The sequence below is a fragment of the Scardinius erythrophthalmus genome, assembly GCF_964197995.2.
Source record: "Scardinius erythrophthalmus genome assembly, chromosome: 25".
Taxonomy (NCBI): domain Eukaryota; kingdom Metazoa; phylum Chordata; class Actinopteri; order Cypriniformes; family Leuciscidae; genus Scardinius; species Scardinius erythrophthalmus.
This window is the reverse complement of record NC_138245.1, coordinates 1,755,008-1,776,005: the sequence shown is the minus strand read 5'-3', so window position 1 is coordinate 1,776,005 and position 20,998 is coordinate 1,755,008. Positions and strand designations below refer to the sequence as shown.

The following is a 20,998-nucleotide window of genomic DNA, read 5'->3' as shown; positions in this document are numbered from 1 at the left end:
GGACTCCATGATGCTAATGCTACATGCATCATTGTCGAGTGCATGTCATAAAAGTCTGTTTGCAAAGTCTGCACCGAAATTGTGGCTGATTTGCCAAATAATTGACAGTGAACAAACAAATAATGCTCAACTTAGACATTCACATTGTTGAGAATAAATAAAATAACCACATTCTTAACATTAGGATCCTTTGGAAGGTAATATTATTTTTAGTCCAGTCAGTGATCCTGTATTGCTCGTCATCGCCAGTGGGCGGGGCCAAAGTTGCGTTGATCTGCAGAGGCGGTCTTTCAACTATCTATTACGCCATAAATCGGCACATTCCACAACGAGTCGTTCTCTGGGCTCCGTTTCAATAAAAGCTGATTTTGGACTAACAAGGAAGTTTTTAGATCTGAAACTTGTATGTATGATGACCTCTTAAATGTCAGTTATTTCTCAGTTCATGACCCCTTTAAAGTACGATGCGTAACTCATTCCACAGGTTTGATATCTCGAATCGCGTGTGCAGCACCCTGTCAATCACCCACATGCTGGTCAGCAAACAAAGTATTAATCAAAACGTCCAGCTCTTTTTCCCTCAATCAGAGACTGCTTTTGGGTAGAACGTGCCCCTGTTTATTCGTGTGCACACAGTGGCTACTTCAAGTGCTGTTTCTGGTTGGGTAGCGTGTGCTGTTTGTCAGCATAAGGCTTATGTGTTTGTTGTTCTGCAAACTGCCACAGGTCAGGCTCTGGAGGACGGCCATCAGCTGGCAGGTACAGTATGCATCTCTGTACCCGAGGACACGCTCTTTTACTACCCCACTAAACCTGCTCTTCCCTCCCGAACCCTGCTTTAGCAACCGTGATCTTTCACTTAAAAAGAAGCTCTTTTTAAGTATTCAAAGAAATGCATTGCATCCATGATCCCGCATAGACGACGATCGGGAGGTTGTGATGGACGGGTGATTCCCTCAAGGCCGGATAGATTGATGATATCAGATTGATCACGGTTTTGTAGCCTCGTAGTCTGACACCCTACTGTTGTATTTGAAGCACTTGGATTTGATTTTGAAGCATGCTTTTAATTTGGTTGTTTTATTCATTTTTTGAATCACCTGTTCTTACCGTGATTGGTTGTGTAAATAGCAGTTGGAGCTCTAGAGTTTTGTGCCATTGATCATTGTGTAGTTTTGTGCCTCGACTTTTCGTCTGCCATATTATGTGTAACCTGTCTTATGTTGCAGTGTTTTTTCCCATCGATGTCATTCTTTTAAAGTCACCTTTCTGTTGACAGCAGTGTATTGAGAGAGTACTAATGGTGATAACCATGCTACTTTTGTTCATTATTACGGCTAGACTGCTCGCATCCCTCCTCACACCCCATCGCGACTATAGCTACCGATGGTGCGGCAAGCGCAAATGCCCCTGGTAATACCAGCCTAGTCAATGGTAGGTTGAGCAGGCCTTCGCTGTCCGTCACTCACTGGCTCCGCCTCTCCTTCTCCAGTTGTCTATTGCCTTGCCCAAATACCCACACTTGCGGTCTTGGCCACTCGAGAGCGTGTGCACGTGACTTAAAAATGCCCTTAATGCACACTAAACCCAGACTATCTAAGCGTATTCGAGGCTAAGCGTATCCCATCATGCATTATGTTCAGGAACTCATGTCCCCCCGAAATCGCGAGATGTTGAGGAAAACATTTTTTTGTAATTTAAATGAATAATTTGGTGGTAAAATCATAAAGTGTAGCACGTTTTATTGGTGCAAAGAGGAGTATGGAATGTGCAGGCCTATTCTGTACAACATTTGCAACTGTTTTTATCACTTTATCACCACAATTTTAAACTTGTGTCTTCTGTTAGATATATAGCGACTACTGAACAGACATGTAGAAGTTTATTTTAAAATGCAAAGTATTTCAAATATAATAAATAAAAGCTACTTTTTGCTAGACTATAAGTGTGTCCCATCGTATAATCAAAAGTTCTACACACACTTGCAGTCTAAATAGAGGAAATACGTCATGCAAGTAGACGAGTGGTCGAGAGCAAAGACCGCTAGTGTGGATATTTGTACAAGGCATTGCTCTTCCTATCCTGTCCTCTCAGTGCATGAACCCTCTGATCGCTAACTCCTTTATTGTTCTCTTCCCTCTTCTACCCTTTCCGTTCCTTTATTGTTACGTATGCCGACAGCAGATACACAATGTGGATCGTCCCATTGGTTGAAATAGGCCACATGACTATTACCGGAACTTAAGCACAAATTAAATTCATGATTTAGATTTAGTGGGTAAATTTACATTTCAGAAAGAAAATCATGACTTGTGTCTTTGGTGTGTTGGAATACAATTTATGATACGAGCGTATTTGATACTAATTATAATTTAAATTTGTGATTTTATAACAATATAACGCATTAGTATTTAATTGGTAAACTGTTGCATACATATAGTACTGTTTATTGTTTCTTTTTTCTAAAGAAATGTATAGTTTTATTCAGCAAGGATGCATTAAATTGATCAAAAGTTACAGTAAAGACATTCATAATGTTACAAAATGATTCTATTTCAAATCAATGCTGTTCTTTTGAACGTGCTATTCATCAAAGAACCCTGAAAAAAAAAATGTATGATGGTTTCCACAAAAATCTGCAGCAGCACAACTATTTTCAACACTGATAATAATCATAAATGTTTCTTGAGCATCAAATCATCATATTAGAATGATTTGTGAAGGATCATGTGACACTGAAGACTGGAGTAATGATGCTGAACATTCAGCTTTGATCACAGGAATAAATTACTCTTAACTATATATTCACATAGAAAACAACAATTTTAAATTGAAATAACGTTTCACTATTTTTACTGTATTTTTGATCATAAAATGCAGCCTTGGTGAGCAAAAATATTAAAGAATTTTCCCGTCCACGAACCGTAGTGTACAAAAATACTACAGTATTTTTACAGTAACAGATACACACAATATCCATGTGTGTAAATATTCCACACACACACACACACACACACACACACACACACACACACACACACACACACACACACACACACACACACACACACACACACATATCAATTAGTAAAATAAAAAACTTGTTAAGTTAAATTCCCCAATACAATAAATGCAAATTACTTTTCTTCAAAGCAATCGATAGGAAATGTATTTGCTTTTGGTATGTTAATTTAATTTAATTTAATTTAATTTAATTTAATTTAATTTAATTTAATTTAATTTAATTTAATTTAATTTAATTTAATTTAATTTAATTTAATTTAATTTTTTATTGTTATTTTTTTATTATTTAATTTTTTTTTTTATGAAACCAGCTCTGAATAAGAACCAGTTCTTGACTCCAGACCCTAGATTGATAGATTATTTCCTGAACATTTCGCCCGTGTTTCAGACAAATGTTCCCACACTAGAGTGCCCGTGTAGCTGCACGTGTATTCATGCGATGGGATAAATCCGTTTTCCCGATCCTCCTGTGCTGTTGCATGGCTGTTCTGTAGCAGTTCTTCTTCCCGCATGTCCAGTAGAGTCGTGCTGTTTCTCTTGTCCTTCATTGTGTTGAGTGTTTCTCTTCCATTTATCCTCCATGGAATATCTTCTGAACGACTACTTCCCAATTCTTCCTTTATGACAAATCATAGTGACAAACCAAGATATAATGAGTGTAAAGCGATGTATACATATTAGATATTCCATGGCACTCCTGTCAAAATGACATGAAAACACACAACAGAACATCCACATTTGTTATAACAAACACACATATTGCATATACTTCAAAAATCCACACAGTGCATCAAAACACATGCTATTTTATTTATTCAACATCTCTACCTATATGTGGATGGTAGCTTACGCTGCATCTGATATAAAGCCATAATACACCTCAGAACTCCATTATAAATCAATTCTGTGTTACGTATGTGACTCACAATGATGTTGATAAATTACTCATTCTCTGTCTTCCTTTTTTAATTTGATTTCACTGTAATGTCCATGTGATGAATGTTTTATCGTCTGCTTTCTGTTATTTTTGTCCTGTGTGTGTGGATGCCTTCATCTTAGGTAAAATGCAGGATGGAAATATGGAGAACAACCAGACCAAAGGTAACCTGCTTTCACTTTACCGCTGGTTTGAGCGCTCACCATGATTTTATTCCTCCGTTCACACCGGTTCGGTTGTCAGCTCGTCTGTTTGTTGTGCTTCTCATGTGTGTGTCAGGGTTCCTGTCCTCGTCCAGTTCTACAATCATTTTAATGATCGAGTGTGTATTTCACCTGTAGTTCTTGCTCCGGGGTTACTTGCGCCTTTGCAGACAAAAATATCCAGAGGTTTCGATTCATTTCAAGTAATTGTGAAAGTTGTATTCAAATATTGACAACAGAAATGTATTTTTCATCTATGTATTTGGCTAGCAGCTGCTTGTATTAATAAATACTTTGCGTTTAAGTTTTGTTCACAGGATAGTCTGGCTTAGGCATTGTGTGTTCCGTATTGGAATCCCATCCAGGTCTTAAAGTTGAATATATGCAAAAGGTTTAATGTTTTTCAGTTCTATAATGCACATATCAGTGCATTAAAAACAGTATGCATAAAATGTATGTAGTACGAGTAACTGACTGTGAACACTGTATCAATGGATCAATTTAGACAGTTGATGCTACACATCTTTTGTTTCGTGTCACAAAGATATAATTGGTGGTGGAGGCATTACTGGTTTATATTGCTTTAACATGTGGCAAACATTGCACAAGATGTATTAAGCAGTGTAAAACTGCGTCTTTTGCCTTAAAGGAAAATTTCACCCAAAAGTAAAAATAAGCAAGGACTCATTCCACGTCATCATTTACTCACCCTTGTGTCGTTTCAAAACTGAATGACTTTCTCTCTTCTGCTGAACACAAAAGATGATATTTTGAATAATGTGCCGGCTGCTCATTTCCATTCAGTTACAATAAATGAGGCGTTCAAGCCTCAAAAAGCTATAAAAGTGTCCCAAAGGTAGTGCATAAAAATTGTACGTAATTTTTATTCTTTTATTTTTATTATTTTATTTTATTATTTTAGTTTTAGTTTTTATGAAACCAGTTCTGAATAAGAACCAGTTCTTGAGTCCAAACCCTAGACTGATAGATGATTTCCTGAACATTTCGGCCGTGTTTCAGACAAAAGACAAAAACATCCAGATTTTTAAATGTTTTTTTATTTTGTTTTTTGAACATGAAAGGGAACATTCCATTTCATCTTTGTTCCAAGTTCAAACATTATGGGAATGTTACTTTTGAATGTTTCTCGGAATGTTCTGAAACAAGTCGTAACATTTAAAAAACTTTAGGCAAGGCAAGTTTTGAGAACATTATTAAAAACCAGATGACGTTGAGCGGACGTTCTGTTAATGTTACTGACAGAATGTTGGTCTCACAGAAGAAAGAAACTAATACAGGTTTGAAGCAAAATAAGGTTGAGTAATGATAGAACTTTCATTTTTGGGTGAACTGTCCCTTTAAGATGTTTGTCCCATATAACTTGATACCCAGCTTGTGTCATCAGATCCCATGAAAAGGTTTTTCAGTCGTCTCTCAACCATGTAATGTTACCGGGATTGGGGTTTAATCCAGTTCCTGGATAAATGTAAAATTCATTCACCTCCTCACGTTTCCTTTGATCAATGTAGATATTCAAAATAACATTAAATTGGTGGTTGGCTGAATTTGGTTGCAAACCACAGTAATTGTTCTTAAAATAAAAGAAGATTATTGGTCCTCTTGAAATGTTGACTTCTATTGGAATTTTAAGTGCACTTGGTGGCTGGTAGCACATAACGGTCATTCATATGTTATGTTAACGAGTTACTATTTATATACAAGCAAACATACAAAACCCAACAGTAGAGTTCAAACTTGGTTTATTCTTATTTTGTGATTCCCTCACAACGAGGTCCAGCGTTAATTATAGTAGTGAGCAAAGGTCGGACGGCCCATTACCGACGTGTGTTTTCTGTGGTCTTTACAGTGAAAAAGCAAGATGGCGCCGCTGCGATGGAGATGCAGCCCTTGAAGAGCGCAGAGGGAGGAGAGACCGATGACAAAGAGAAGAAGAAGGCCAACGTCTCCAAGAAAGAGAAATCCGTTCTGCAAGGAAAACTGACGAAGCTGGCTGTGCAAATCGGCAAAGCAGGTGCTACGTGTTTTCAGGGTGTTTGGAGGATTAGGAGTCTACAGGTTTGGCGCTTTATCATCGCAGTGGAGCTCTAATGCCGTGTTTAATGTGGTCTGGTCCTCAGGTTTGGTAATGTCTGCCATTACAGTCATCATCCTGGTGCTTTACTTCGCGATCGATAACTTTGTGCTTCAGAAGAGGCCGTGGCTGCCGGAGTGCACTCCAGTCTACATTCAGTATTTTGTCAAGTTCTTCATTATTGGTGTTACAGTCCTGGTGGTTGCGGTTCCCGAAGGCCTTCCGCTCGCCGTGACCATCTCTCTGGCCTACTCTGTGAAGGTACGTGAAGAACACACACTGTTTAGATCTAGTTCAAAGGAGTAGTTCTCTTTAGAATTAAAATTTCCTGATAATGTACTCTCCCCCACGTCATCCGAGAAGTTCATGTCTTTCTTTCTTCAGTGGAAAATAAATGAAGGTTTTTGAGGAAAACACTCCAGGATGTTTCTCCATAGAGTGTCTTCAATGGGGTCCAACGGGTTGAAGGTCCAGATGTGAGTTTCAGTGCAGCTTCAAAGTCTCGACACGATCCAGCCGAGGAATAAGAGTCGCATCTAGACAAACCATCACCAAATATATTTTTAAAATATATACTTTTAACCTCAAATGCTGGTCTTAACATTACGTAATCTCATTGGAAAGGTACGGCGGTAACCTGACGTAGGCGGAAAATGTAGAGCAGCGTGAAAAATCTCATTTTCTCCTCCAACTTCAAAATCGTCCGACATCATTGTTTTACCTTTTTATCTTTTTTATGGTGTTTGACTCAGTCTTTGCACTTTGCTTTGTAAACACTGGGTCGGTACTTCCGCCTACATCACGCTTGACCTTTCAACATGACCACGTAATGTACGAGCATTTGTGGTTAAAAAGTATATAATTGTTTATTTTGTTACAAAATGTCGGCTGGTTTGTCTAGATGAGACTCTTATTCCTCGGCTGGATCGTGTCGAGACTTTGAAGCTGCACTGAAACTCACATCTGGACCTTCGACCCGTTGGACCCCATTGAAGACACTATATGGAGAAACATCCTGGAATGTTTTCCTCAAAAACCTTCATTTCTTTTCCACTGAAGAAAGAAAGACATGAACATCTTTGATGACGTGGGGGAGAGTACATTATAAGGAAATTGTAATTCTGAAGTGAACTAATCCTTTAATACTTTGACATTAAATTAACCTAATGAGCTAATTACCCAGAGAGCGATTTTGGGAATCATAGGAACACTTTTAATGCCAACACTGATTCAGAGTGTATCCTGTTCACATTCTTGCATCCGTCTATTTTATTGTTTTTATGGATTCACCTATTAATCAGCCAATAATCGGTATTGGCAGATAAAAGCTATTATTTTCACTGTCGGCCAATGGCAGATTGTTCAGAAACGGCCGATGATCAGGGCCGATTATATCCTGTCAATCAAAAGCGTGCAGAGAAACATGTCAGACTACACCTCTTCATGTGTGTGAAGAAAACTTCTCTTCTGTTGAATGTAGGGCTGTCGCAGTTAACGTGACAATAATGCATTAACAGTTAAAAAATAGCGACATTAATGCAGGCTTTATTTGACCCTAGATATCACCCATAGTTCAAGCCAGGGTTGCCAGATCTGCGTTTTTCCCCACACCAATCATTATTCGTAGCGCGCTTCCCTTCCAATGATGGCAAACAGCTTCGTGTTTTCTTACTTCTGCTACGAAAAACGCCTCAGCTTTCAAACTCTGTCCTTTTTATCACAAAATTAAAACAATAAATGGCGTTTTAACGCTCTTAAATGTGATGAATTGCTGATGCTCCTCATTTCAAGCGGCAGCACGTGTGTTTTCGTCCACTTCAATACGTTACAGCACAAAAAAACATTCATGAACATCAAAATGTCCCATTTCGGTGGAAGCTTGTTTCCGCCACAGAATAAAGCACTTTATAAGATAATTACGACTTTTTATCTCTCAATTGAGAGTTTACATCTCTCAATTCTGACTTTATTTCTAAGAATAGCGTGATATAAAGTCAGAATTGCGTGATATAAAGTCAGAATTGCGTGATATAAAGTCAGAATTGCGTGGTATAAAGCCGTAATTGTGTTTTATGGAGTCAGAATTTCTGCAATTCTGACTTTTTTTCTTTATATCACGAAATTCTGACTTTATAACACGCAATTGCGAGTTTATATGTAGTAATTCTGACATCTTTTCTGAGAATTGTGAGATATAAACGCAATTGCGAGTTATAAAGTCAAATTCTAAGGAAAAAATAATAATTCTCAGAATTGCGAGTTTATATCTCACAATTGCGACTTTATATAACGGAATTCTGACTTTATATCACAGTTGCGACTTTATATCACACAATTCTGAATTTATATCACGGAATTCTGACTTTATATCACGGAATTCTGACTTTATAACACACAGTTGCGACTTTATATCCAGTGTTGGGGAAGTTACTTTTAAAAAGTAGTGTTTGCTCGTTACTCGTTACTTTTTAAAAAAGTAATCCGTTACTTTACTTAGTTACCCCATTTGGAAAGTAACTTTTTACGGTACTCGTTACTATTACGTTACTTTTATGTTGCTTGACTTTGGGCAGAACCCAATATCTGTTCCTAAATATGTAGACATAAAGTTATACAATGGAGGACATAACAGGTAATTATTTTGTGCTCTTTATTATAAAAAAATAGTATCAATTTCGAAAGAAAAAAAGTCCTTCTCATTGGCGCTGCTGTGTGCAGCAACTTTTATTCTCAGCCGGCTCTGCATCATGGGGTAGAGTGCGACACTCCGCGATGAGCAGCGCGCCCGCACCACTTCTCTCCGCTCCGCTCCCCCTCCCTATCCACCGAACTTTAAATTTCGGCAACAGCCAATAAAGCGCTCCTGCTCTCTAACACCGGTGCGAATCGCGTCTTGATAGCACAGGACAAAATGATATAGAAGACATAAGCTTAGTTTTCAGACATACGACTCACTCTAAGGGAGTAGGAGAAAAAAAAGAGATTTTGAGAGAAAAAAATATATTTTGTTTAAAAGTACACATATTCAAGCTTTCTTTATATTTCTCAGGTCTGTGAGACAAGTATAGCTTATCTGAGTTTCGGTTCATTTACAGTATGGAGACGAGCTCCAGTTCACGCGCTGGTGCCGTCATGATTATTTTGCATGCCATATTTACTTATTTATTAAATTCAGGCAATTAATTGGTTGGTAAAACATTGATTAAAATTAAGATACAATTAATACTCAACGAAATTCGTTTCAAAGAAAGTCTTTCTACAAAAACAAACTTAATAAAGTGGTCTAAATCATGTCTGCCCACTCCATTTATCTCCCGATATATTGCACAAAATTATGATCTTACTCATGCTTTTCACTTTTCATATAATCAACATAGATTAAATTATTTATTTATTTATTTATTTCATTTAAACATAAATATGAAACTAAATAGTTTTCTTTAATTTACTTCTTATTAAATTCAGGCAATTGATTGATAAAACATTTATTAAAATTAAGATACAATTAATACAAAACGAAATTCACTTTAAATACAGCTTTTCTACAAAAACAAACTTAATAAAGTGGTCAAAATCATGTCTCCACACAAAATTGTTATTTTATTTAATTTAAACATAAATATGAAACTAAATCGTTCTCTTCAGATCTCAACCGTTCTCTTCTCTCAAGCGCGCAGCGGAGGCAGTGTCGCTGTCAAATATATCCATGGGAAAAGTAACGTTGCGCCGAATTGAAAAAGGAACTACGTTTCGTTACCAAATTTTTTGTAGTAACGCGTTACACTACTTTTTACCCGAAAAAGTAGTTACGTTACTGTAACTCTGTTACGTTACACACAACACTGTTTATATCACACAATTCTGACTTTATATCACGGAATTCTGACTTTATATCACGGAATTCTGACTTTATAACACACAGTTGCGACTTTATATCACACAATTCTGACTTTATATCACACAATTCTGAATTTATAAAACACAGTTGCGACTTTATATCACACAATTCTGACTTTATATCACGGAATTCTGACTTTATATCACGGAATTCTGACTTTATATAACGGAATTCTGACTTTATAACACAGTTGCGACTTTATATCACACAATTCTGACTTTATAACACAGTTGCGACTTTATATCACACAATTCTGACTTTATAACACACATTTGCGACTTTATATCACACAATTCTGACTTTATAACACAGTTGCGACTTTATATCATGCAATTCTGACTTTATAACACAGTTGCGACTTTATATCACACAATTCTGACTTTATTTCACGGAATTCTTACTTTATAACACAGTTGCGACTTTATATCACACAATTCTGACTTTATAACACAGTTGCGACTTTATATCACACAATTCTGACTTTATAACACACATTTGCGACTTTATATCACACAATTCTGACTTTATAACACAGTTGCGACTTTATATCATGCAATTCTGACTTTATAACACAGTTGCGACTTTATATCATGCAATTCTGACTTTATAACACAATTGCGACTTTATATCACACAATTGCGACTTTATATCACACAATTCTGACTTTATAACACACAATTGCGACTTTATATCACAATTGCGACTTTATAACACACAATTGCGACTTAATATCACACAATTCTGACTTTATAACACACAATTGCGACTTAATATCACACAATTCTGACTTTATAACACACAATTGCGACTTTATATCACACAATTCTGACTTTATAACACACAATTGCGACTTTATATCACACAATTCTGACTTTATAACACACAATTGCGACTTTATATCACACGATTGCGACTTCATATCACACAATTCTGACTTTATAACACACAATTGCGACTTTATATCACACAATTGCGACTTTATAACACACAATTGCGACTTAATATCACACAATTCTGACTTTATAACACACAATTGCGACTTAATATCACACAATTCTGACTTTATAACACACAATTGCGACTTTATATCACACAATTCTGACTTTATAACACACAATTGCGACTTTATATCACACAATTCTGACTTTATAACACACAATTGCATCTTTATATCACACAATTCTGACTTTATAACACACAGTTGCGACTTTATATCACACAATTCTGACTTTATAACACACAATTGCGACTTTATATCACACAATTGCGACTTTATATCACACAATTCTGACTTTATAACACACAATTGCGACTTTATATCACACAATTGCGACTTTATAACACACAATTGCGACTTAATATCACACAATTCTGACTTTATAACCCACAATTGCGACTTAATATCACACAATTCTGACTTTATAACACACAATTGCGACTTTAAATCACACAATTCTGACTTTATAACACACAATTGCGACTTTATATCACACAATTCTGACTTTATAACACACAATTGCATCTTTATATCACACAATTCTGACTTTGTATCACACAATTGCGACTTTATATCACAATTCTGACTTTATAACACACAATTGCGACTTTATATCACACAATTCTGACTTTATAACACAATTGCAACTTTATATCACACAATTCTGAATTTATAACACACAATTGCTACTTTATATCACACAATTGCGACTTTATATCACAATTGCGACTTTATAACACACAATTGCTACTTTATAACACACAATTGCGACTTTATATCACAATTGCGACTTTATAACACACAATTGCGACTTTATAACACACAATTGCGACTTTATATCACTCACTTGCGAGATGTAAACTCGCAATTACCTTATTTATTTTTCATTCTGTGGCGGAAACAAGCTTCCATACAAATCATCTAGAGGGTTATTATGTAGACAGCTGCTCATATAGATAAAGTGGAAAGTGCATCACAGTTTTTAGGCATATCCAGAATGCACTCTACCACAACATGTTATATTAGCTGGTTATCTATAAATATGACTAATACTTTTTTTGTCTGCGCTGATAGAAAATGATGAAGGACAACAATTTGGTCCGCCATCTGGACGCTTGCGAGACCATGGGCAATGCCACGGCGATCTGCTCAGACAAGACTGGGACGCTGACCACCAACCGCATGACGGCAGTGCAATGCTTTGTGGCGGATTTCCATTACAAGACGATCCCAGAGCCCAGCTCCATCCCAGCCAAAACCCTGGAGACACTGGTCAATGCTATAGCCCTCAACAGCGCCTATACTACTAAAATACTGGTAAGAAATTAAATCGCTAACACCAGTGTTTGCAACAATAGACTTTATGGTTAATAATGAATAAACACAAGATATTACTCATATACACTGCCAGTCCTGGCACCAGAGACGTTGCAGACTCTTTTAGCCTTTAGTTTTTTCTAGATTACAGTGTGCATTCGTCATGTCATTTTTTTGCTTATGCAACATCACAACATTTATTTCCATCAAGAGTTGCATTAATTTTTGGACTCTTAAGACTCTATCCTAGACTCTCCAAATGGCGGCTTTCTTTTTGGCCAGTCAGTGTAATACATTAATAATACAGTGTAATACATTAGCACCACAAGGTCAGCAGAAATATATGAAACATCACCCTCATGTCGTTCTGTTTATTATAAGCCATCTGCCGCTTAAAATGCCTTAAATCTGGATGGATTCTGATTGGCTGTCAGTGTTTTTATCATTCATCACCTAAAAAAAATCTTTCTGAGAATGATTCCAACGATACAGTTTCTCTGTGTAATTATAATTATATTTGTGGTGTGGACTCTTCTATTCTTTTATATTTAGAAAGATATTTAGAACTGTATCTTAATTTTTATCGTTACAGTTATTACAGTTTCTTCCATCTTTGGAACACTATGTTTAGCAGAATATTAACCTCTGAAAAATAAAATGAATCACCATTATAGCATCACAAAAAAATGTCATTCAAATGAGGACCTTTTTTTACTCTGTGTATTAAAACCAAAAATGATGCAGCTGATTTGAATCACTGATTCGAATACCCTTAAGTATTGCTATATCCGTTCCATTCAGCATCGCATTGAAAAATTAATATCTACACTCTTAAAAATCAAGGTTCTTTATTGGCAACTTAGGTTCCATAAAGAACCTTTAAAGGGGTGGTTGATTATGATTTGACTTTTCTAACTTTAGTTAGTGTGTAATGTTGCTGTTTGATCATAAACAACATCTGCAAAGTTACAACGCTCAAAGTTCAAAGCAAAGGGAGATATTTGCTTTTAAAGAAATCACTTTTTAAGGACTACAACAAACGGCTGGTAGAGACTACACCACATTCCTCCCGGGTTAGTGACATCACCAACCCTACAATTTACATAAACCCCGCCCCCGGAACACTCAGTCCATGTTGAGAAGAGGAAGAGTTGTTGTAGTCGAGCACATTTGTGAGTCAGCTCAAACTGGAGCGTCCGTCTTTTCACATGCAATAGAAAGTCACTGTGTGCATCTCACAACAGTTCCTATATGAGTGATTTATAGATTATCATGACAGAATATGTTAATTGAAGATAGTTAACTCCACATCAGCAACATAAATTCATCAACTAACCATTCAGAGACGTCCTGTTGCTTCTACATGTTGTCACTTCTTCTTGAGTCTCTCCATCTTTGTCTGACTCCGTTTAAACATAAAAGGCAGAACAGTTTCTGACATTTTCGTGTGTGTGTGTGTGTGTGTGTGTGTGTGTGTGTGTGTGTGTGTGTGTGTGTGTGTGTGTGTGTGTGTGTGTGTGTGTGTGAGAGAGAGAGGTAATCGGAGCTGCTAACACACACAAGTGCTTGAAGCTCCGCCTCCTGTGCCGGGAGCAGCAGCTCATTTGCATTTAAAGGGCCAGGCACAAAACAGTGCGTTTTTGCTCACCCTCTAAAATTGACAACTTATTGCAGATTAAGCAATCTTATAACAATTTTACATATTGTGAAAAGGGCATTATACCACCCCTTTAACATCCAAGAACATCATTTAACACCCTTGGAAAAATTTTCTTTAGGTTTAATCTCACACTAAGAAAATTTGTTATTTTAATTACTGATCACTAAAAGGATCTTTGGGGAACCCAAAATAGTTATTCTATGGCAAAAAAAAAAAAAAAAAAAAAAAACCTTATGGAACCTTTATTTTTAGTTTATGTATTCGAAATGAGGATTATGCTCAGTGTTATAAAAGTTCGAGAGAAAGTTTGCTTCAAATAAACAGAAATCATGGTAACACTTTACAAAAAGGTTCATTAGTTAACATTAGTTAATGTATTAACTAACAAGAACTAACAATGAGCAATACATTTGTTACTGTATTAGTTAATATTTGTTAATGTTAGTTAATAAAAATCCAGCTGTTCAGTGTTTGTTCATGTTAGTTCACAGTGCATTAACTAATGTTAACAAATACAACCTTTGATTTTAATAATGTATTAGTACATGTTGAAATTAATATTAAGATTAATAAATGCTGAAGAAGTATTGTTCATTCTTAGTTGATGTTAACTAAGGTAGTTAACTAATGTTAACTAATAAACCTTATTGTAAAGTGTTACCGAAATCGCTGAAAGTGTATCATATTAACACAGAGATGAAATCCTAGTTTATTGGAATTAGGACTGTGTTTTTCATGTGTACGTCTTCATATGTGTTCTTTGACAGTCAAGAACGCTGCAGAATAATCGCTGTGTATTTTGGAGCGCCAGATTGGGTTGGTTTCCATAAAAGAACAGTCTGGAAACAGTCGAGACAATGAGTTATGAAAAAAAAAAGAATCAACAAAAGTCACAACTCTTGGTTCTGTGAGCTGGAATCAGATCTGTTCCTGATCTTGCTTTGAGATGCGGATGAGCTGAAACAGGCCTAGCGAACGCCTCCACTCAGCAGACTAGCACAATGCACTGAACGCGTCCCAGGAGACCAGCTCTGAGAGCTCTCAGAACCAGACACAGCATGGATAAGCATATCATTCCAGACATCTTGTTTTAACATAGACTGAAATGAGCAGAACTCTTCATCCCGTGAGAGATCCAGCAAACCATGCTTTACTGCTACATTATGTAATTAATGCATGACCTTTTCCTCACCCGAAACTCAAGAGCGGCTTCAGAAACTTTTCAAAGCCTCCTTCCCAACTCACCCTGAAGAACAATCCTTCATTAACCCTTACGCTGCGCTGAAACTCATTCACCGAATCTGGTGTTCCAAATCAATAATGGCCAGCCTTTTAAATTGCTTTTAAATCTCTCGTTATGCTATATTATCATCAAATATTGGATTCAATCTTTTTGTCAGAGTGTTTTCTCTCAGTTAGCACAGGTTTTTAATTAGTTTTTGGGACTGGTTGATCACAGGCCTCATTGATCTGAGCTCTTGCATCTCAGTTTCTGAATAAATAAAGTCCACTCAAGCTTATTCACTTCAGGTGTATGTGTTCAGATTAATGAGGTCTACGATCAATCAGTTGTCAAAAACAAATACAAAACCTGCGCTTATTGAAAGAAAAAAAGTTGAGAACAAGATTGAATCCAATAGTTTGCAACAGCATAGCATAATGAGAGATTTATAAGCAGTTTTTTTAGGCAAGACATTTTTGACCAGGAACACAAAGCAAGGCTTTTGACAAAAAATGTGTTAGTCCATTGTGGTAACATTAACTAGTAGGGGTGTATCAATATATCGCAATACAAAAATGCATGGATAGTGACAATATGTATTGTCTATATAATGTAGTTCACCCAAAATGAAAATTACTGTGAGAAAAAAATTTAGTTTTCAGAGTCAGAACTACATTAAACTACTATATAATGTTGAATATAATGTAGAATAATTAAATGGGGGAATATTTGTGAGTCCTGATAATGCCAGATGTCTGATGTTCCCGGTAAAAGTGTCCTACATTAATATAAATATATCTAGTCAGTGACAGTGAAAGCATATTCATCTACAATAATTCTGTATTTTCAGCTTCAGAATCATGAATATTGTTATTCTGGTGTCTCTATTGTCCTGTGCTCTGGGTTTCAGCACCAAGTCCAATCCTATTCATTTACACACACAATGAAACACCAAATTTAGCATTTTAATCAACAGTACATTTTTTGTTAACCTTTATTCATATGTCTTGGAGTATCGCATTAATATTGTATCGTGAGTTCAGTATCGCGATATGTATCGAATCGTGACATGAGGATATCATTACACCCCTATTAACTAGCATTGTTGGGAAAAAGAAAAAGCATTGTTTCCGACCTAAATGACCAGAACACAACCAGAGGGAATGTCATGTTCTCAGGCGGAACGGCTGCCCACCTATTTGAAGCATCTGTGCAACTTTTACCTGTACTTGATACAGATTTGCCATTCATAATGTATGTAGCGTGTCTCACCGGTATGCAGCCACGCAAGAGTTAGTGGAATCCTGCAATGTGAGTCGGACACATGGCACAGGTGATGAACATGAACACTGATACTGCAGCCGGTAGTCTGAGCTCAGGTTTCTTTACCACATGTTCCATCAGACCTTCTGGCCCTGTGATTGGAGAGGTCAGGTCTGACACTGATGTCATGTTCCCGGGATCCCATCAATTCTTGATTGGAGGTTACATGTGCGTATGCGGCAGTGTGTGTGTTTGTTTCAGCACTATTCTCTAGGTCACCGGCTACGGTGTGTTTTGTTAACTCTGGATTCTTAGTTACATCAAAGACAGTTGCAGTTGGACCTTCTTACATCTTTCTTAAAGGTGCGTTTGAGCACAAATTATCAGCTTGCTTGTGTTTTATTAATGCACAATGTGTTTTTAATTGTCTTCTCCCTGGGAATCTGGGAACAGGTCCATTACCTTTTAAGTCCCACTGAAGTGTCTTGGATCGCGCAGCTTTGTTTGATGCGTTGACGTAATTTCCACTGAAACAGGAAGCTAAGGCGGGACATATTGAAAGGCCCCTCCCCCTTTGCAAATAGCCAATAGCGTTTAGTTTACCTCACAGACTGACAGCACCATGGAAGCGAATCCGAGCGCTGATGATACGCTGGATTCAATCGTAGAGGACGGTGTGAATAAATTCTAGCCATTTCAATCTTAACGATCGTACAGTTGTAGACCCGAATAAAACTCGAGCCATGAGCAACCGAACACACACTCCAACACATATTGCTCTGTGTCTGTCAGCGGTGGCTTTGGCCAGGTGGTGTTTATAGCATAGGGGGCGGAGCTTCAGATTCTAGAGAGCATTTGATTGGACAGAAGATGTGATGAGAAGCTGAAGTCCGCGGTGATGTCATAAAAATTCGTTATCCATTTTAGCGGACGTGAGAGACTGTAAGTTTTGAATGCTTATATCTCCTAAATGTGAATTTTGTCATTGTTTTGGAACAGACCAGCTTATTCATAACCTTAAAGGGATAGTTCACCCAAAAATGAAAATTATCCCATGATTTACTCTCCCTCAAGCCATCCTAGGTGTAAATGGCTTTCTTCTTTCAGACAAATATAATCAGAGTTATATTAAAAAATGTCCTGGCTCTTCCAAGCTTTATAATGGCAGTGAATGGCTGTATATTTTTTTAAGTCCATCAAAGTGCATCCATCCATGATAAAAGTGCTCCACACGGCTCTGGGGGGTTAATAAAGGCCTTCTGAAGTGAAGCGATGTGTTCGGGTAAGAAAAATATCCATATTTAAAACTTTATCAACTAAAATAACTAGCGTCCGGCAGACGAGCAGATCCGTTTTCTCGCTAGAGAAGCGTTCGGTCTTTCCGCTTGCAAATTCCTCCATGTAAATAGCGAATCTGCCATGGCGCGAGCGCAACTGGCTTTTAAAGAAAATGGGAGATGAGACTCTGATTGGTTTATTGCACGTTATGCCCAAAACACACCCATTACTTATTAAGAGAATAGGGACAACCCTTTTAGACCATGCGCCGGGACCGCCGACCATTTTTCCCGTCATTAAACGAGAAAAAGTGGATTTGGACTCGCCCTAAGTGTACTTGATGCGTGCGCTTTAGACCATGCGCTTAGATCGTTATAATAGGGCCCTATATGCGTTTCAGGAATATTTTTTAGAGTTGCCCATCCCTGGTGTATATTATTATCATGAACCATGTTTTTGTTTTCTAAGGGTTATGCTTAGACAAAATGCCTGCTACTCGTCATATGCTGGAAAAAACTGCTTCTTTGTAAAACTAAATGCTATTTTGGGAGCATTTTTTCTTCATGCCCATGACAAGGTGAAATATCTTGCTGTCTCGTGTTTGATAAGTTGTGACTCATTTTGGGCAAAGTCGTTTGTCCGGCTGCAGCCGCTCCATGTGGTTCAGAGACTCTGCCAAAGCCTCTCCGCGACTCCTCGGCCTGCCACTCACTCATTTAAAGGGATAGTTCACTCAAAAAGAAAATTAGCCCATGATTTACTCGCCCTCAAGTCATCCTAGGTGTAAATGACCTTCTTCTTCCAGACAGATACAATCAGAGTTATATTAAAAAATGTCCTGGCTCTTCCAAGCTTTATAATGGCAGTGAATGACTGTATATTTTTTGAAGTCCATCAAAGTGCATCTATCCATCATAAAAGTGCATCTATCCATCATAAAAGTGCATCTATCCATCATAAAAGTGCATCCATCCATGATAAAAGTGCATCCATCCATGATAAAAGTGCTCCACACAGCTATGGTGGGTCAATAAAGGCCTTCTGAAGCGAAGTGATGTTTGTGTAAGAAAAATATCCAAAATATAATATTTCTACTCCTACTAATATATTTAATCCATATTTTACTTTATAGACTAAAATAACTATCTTCCAGTAAACGGCCTACGCAAGTTGTCTTACACAAAAAGAGTGACACTTGACCCGACGCACATCGTAATGACGAACATGGAAGCGCAGAGGATAGAGAGAAACACACCAGTCACGAATTAGAGTCTAAAACAAGAATTTTTAAAGAGAAATGTGGGAGGAGCTTGAGTTTGTTGCCCAGCGCTGTTTGTTTGAACCGCGAGAGGCGTCAAAGCTTACGCTACTCCTACATCTCATCACACATCGTCAAGTGTTACTCTTGTGGCGTAAGTCGACTTGTGTACGGCTGTCTGCTGGAAGCTAGTTATTTTAGTTGGTAAAGTTTTAAAAAATTATATTTTTAAAGGCCTTTATTAACCCGCCAGAGCCTGTGGAGCACTTTTATGATGGACAGATGCACTTTTATCATGGATAGATGCACTTATATGATGGATAGATGCAGTTTTATCATGAATAAATGCACTTTTATGATGGAAAGAAGCACTTTTATGATGGATAGATGCACTTATATGATGGATAGATGCAGTTTTATCATGAATAAATGCACTTTTATGATGGAAAGAAGCACTTTTATGATGATAGATGCACTTTTATGATGATAGATGCACTTTTATGATGGATAGATGCACTTATATGATGGATAGATGCACTTTTATGATGGACAGATGCACTTTTATGATGATAGATGCACTTTTATGATGATAGATGCACTTTTATGATGGATAGATGCACTTATATGATGGATAGATGCACTTTTATGATGGACTGATGCACTTTTATGATGATAGATGCACTTATATGATGGATAGATGCACTTTTATGATGGACAGATGCACTTTTATGATGGATAGATGCACTTATATGATGGATAGATGCACTTTTATGATGGATAGATGCACTTTTATGATGGACAGATAAACTTTTATGATGGACAGATGCACTTTTATGATGGATAGATGCACTTTTATGATGGACAGATAAACTTTTATGATGGACAGATGCACTTTTATGATGGATAGATGCACTTTTATGATGGACAGATGCACTTTTATGATGGATAGATGCACTTTTATCATGGATGGATGCACTTTTATGATGGATAGATGCACTTTTATCATGGATGGATGCACTTTTATGATGGATAGATGCACTTTTATGGACTTAAAAAAAGTATAAAGCCAGTCACTGCCATTATAAAGCTTGGAAGAGCCAGGACATTTTTTAATATAACTTTGTCGTAAGTATTGTATTCGTCTGAAAGAAGAATGTCATATACACCTAGAATGACTTGAGGGCGAGTAGATCATGGGCTAATTTTCATTTTTGGGTGTAGTATCCCTTTAAGCCAGTCAGCTTTGGCAAAACGCCTCCCTCATGGCCTGTCACTGTCAGTGTAGGGAATGCTGGGAAATTAAAGAGGTGCTATGAAAATGACCTTCTAGGAGACACTGGTGGCCCTGCAGTGAGCAGGAGAAGAGAGCGAGGGCCCGTGTGGAGATCAGGAGCCGAATGGGGCCGTAAAGAGGAAGTATTTGCTGCCAGTGCATGTTTTGCCATATGTCGTGGTTCATAGGAGTGTGTGTTGACCAGGGAGAGGACAGCTGTTCAGGAGAGCGTTCAATGCCAGCGCCTCTCTGAAGGTGCCACGAAATCCGCATCAAACGCATGAGCAGTTTTGAATGACCCAGGTGAGCAAAGATGAGATATTATCCACCATATTCCTGAAGATCTTACTGCGTTTTGAATTATGGGTGGCTCTTCCGGTTTGGGGAACTTCCATTCAAAAAGACTGAAACGAATTGTTTCAAATCATAAGGTTGCCCTACAAATATCACAGGTGATGTTAAAATAGCACTTTTTAGAGCTTACTGTATGTCATTTTACACGGCACATCTAAGGTGTAGACATAGTAAAGCTTAATGAAAAAGCTTCAGGTGGCCTTTAATGATGCATTAAGAGTT

At 37.3% G+C, this 20,998-nt stretch overlaps 1 protein-coding gene across 16 annotated transcripts in view; it reads left to right on the top strand.

The window, feature by feature from the left end:
• Positions 1–20,998, top strand: part of atp2b2 (ATPase plasma membrane Ca2+ transporting 2) — a 193,282-nt gene that overhangs the window by 141,740 nt on the left and 30,544 nt on the right. For 10 of the 16 annotated variants that reach the window (XM_081357726.1, XM_081357725.1, XM_081357717.1 and 7 more), the window contains exons 7-12: positions 727–759; positions 1,342–1,434; positions 4,084–4,125; positions 6,032–6,196; positions 6,303–6,517; positions 12,226–12,468. In XM_081357726.1, the coding sequence (XP_081213852.1) occupies positions 727–759; positions 1,342–1,434; positions 4,084–4,125; positions 6,032–6,196; positions 6,303–6,517; positions 12,226–12,468 (791 nt within the window). The remainder of the gene's footprint in view (positions 1–726; positions 760–1,341; positions 1,435–4,083; positions 4,126–6,031; positions 6,197–6,302; positions 6,518–12,225; positions 12,469–20,998) is intronic. The other 6 variants (XM_081357729.1, XM_081357728.1, XM_081357719.1 and 3 more) reach the window with 4 other exon arrangements.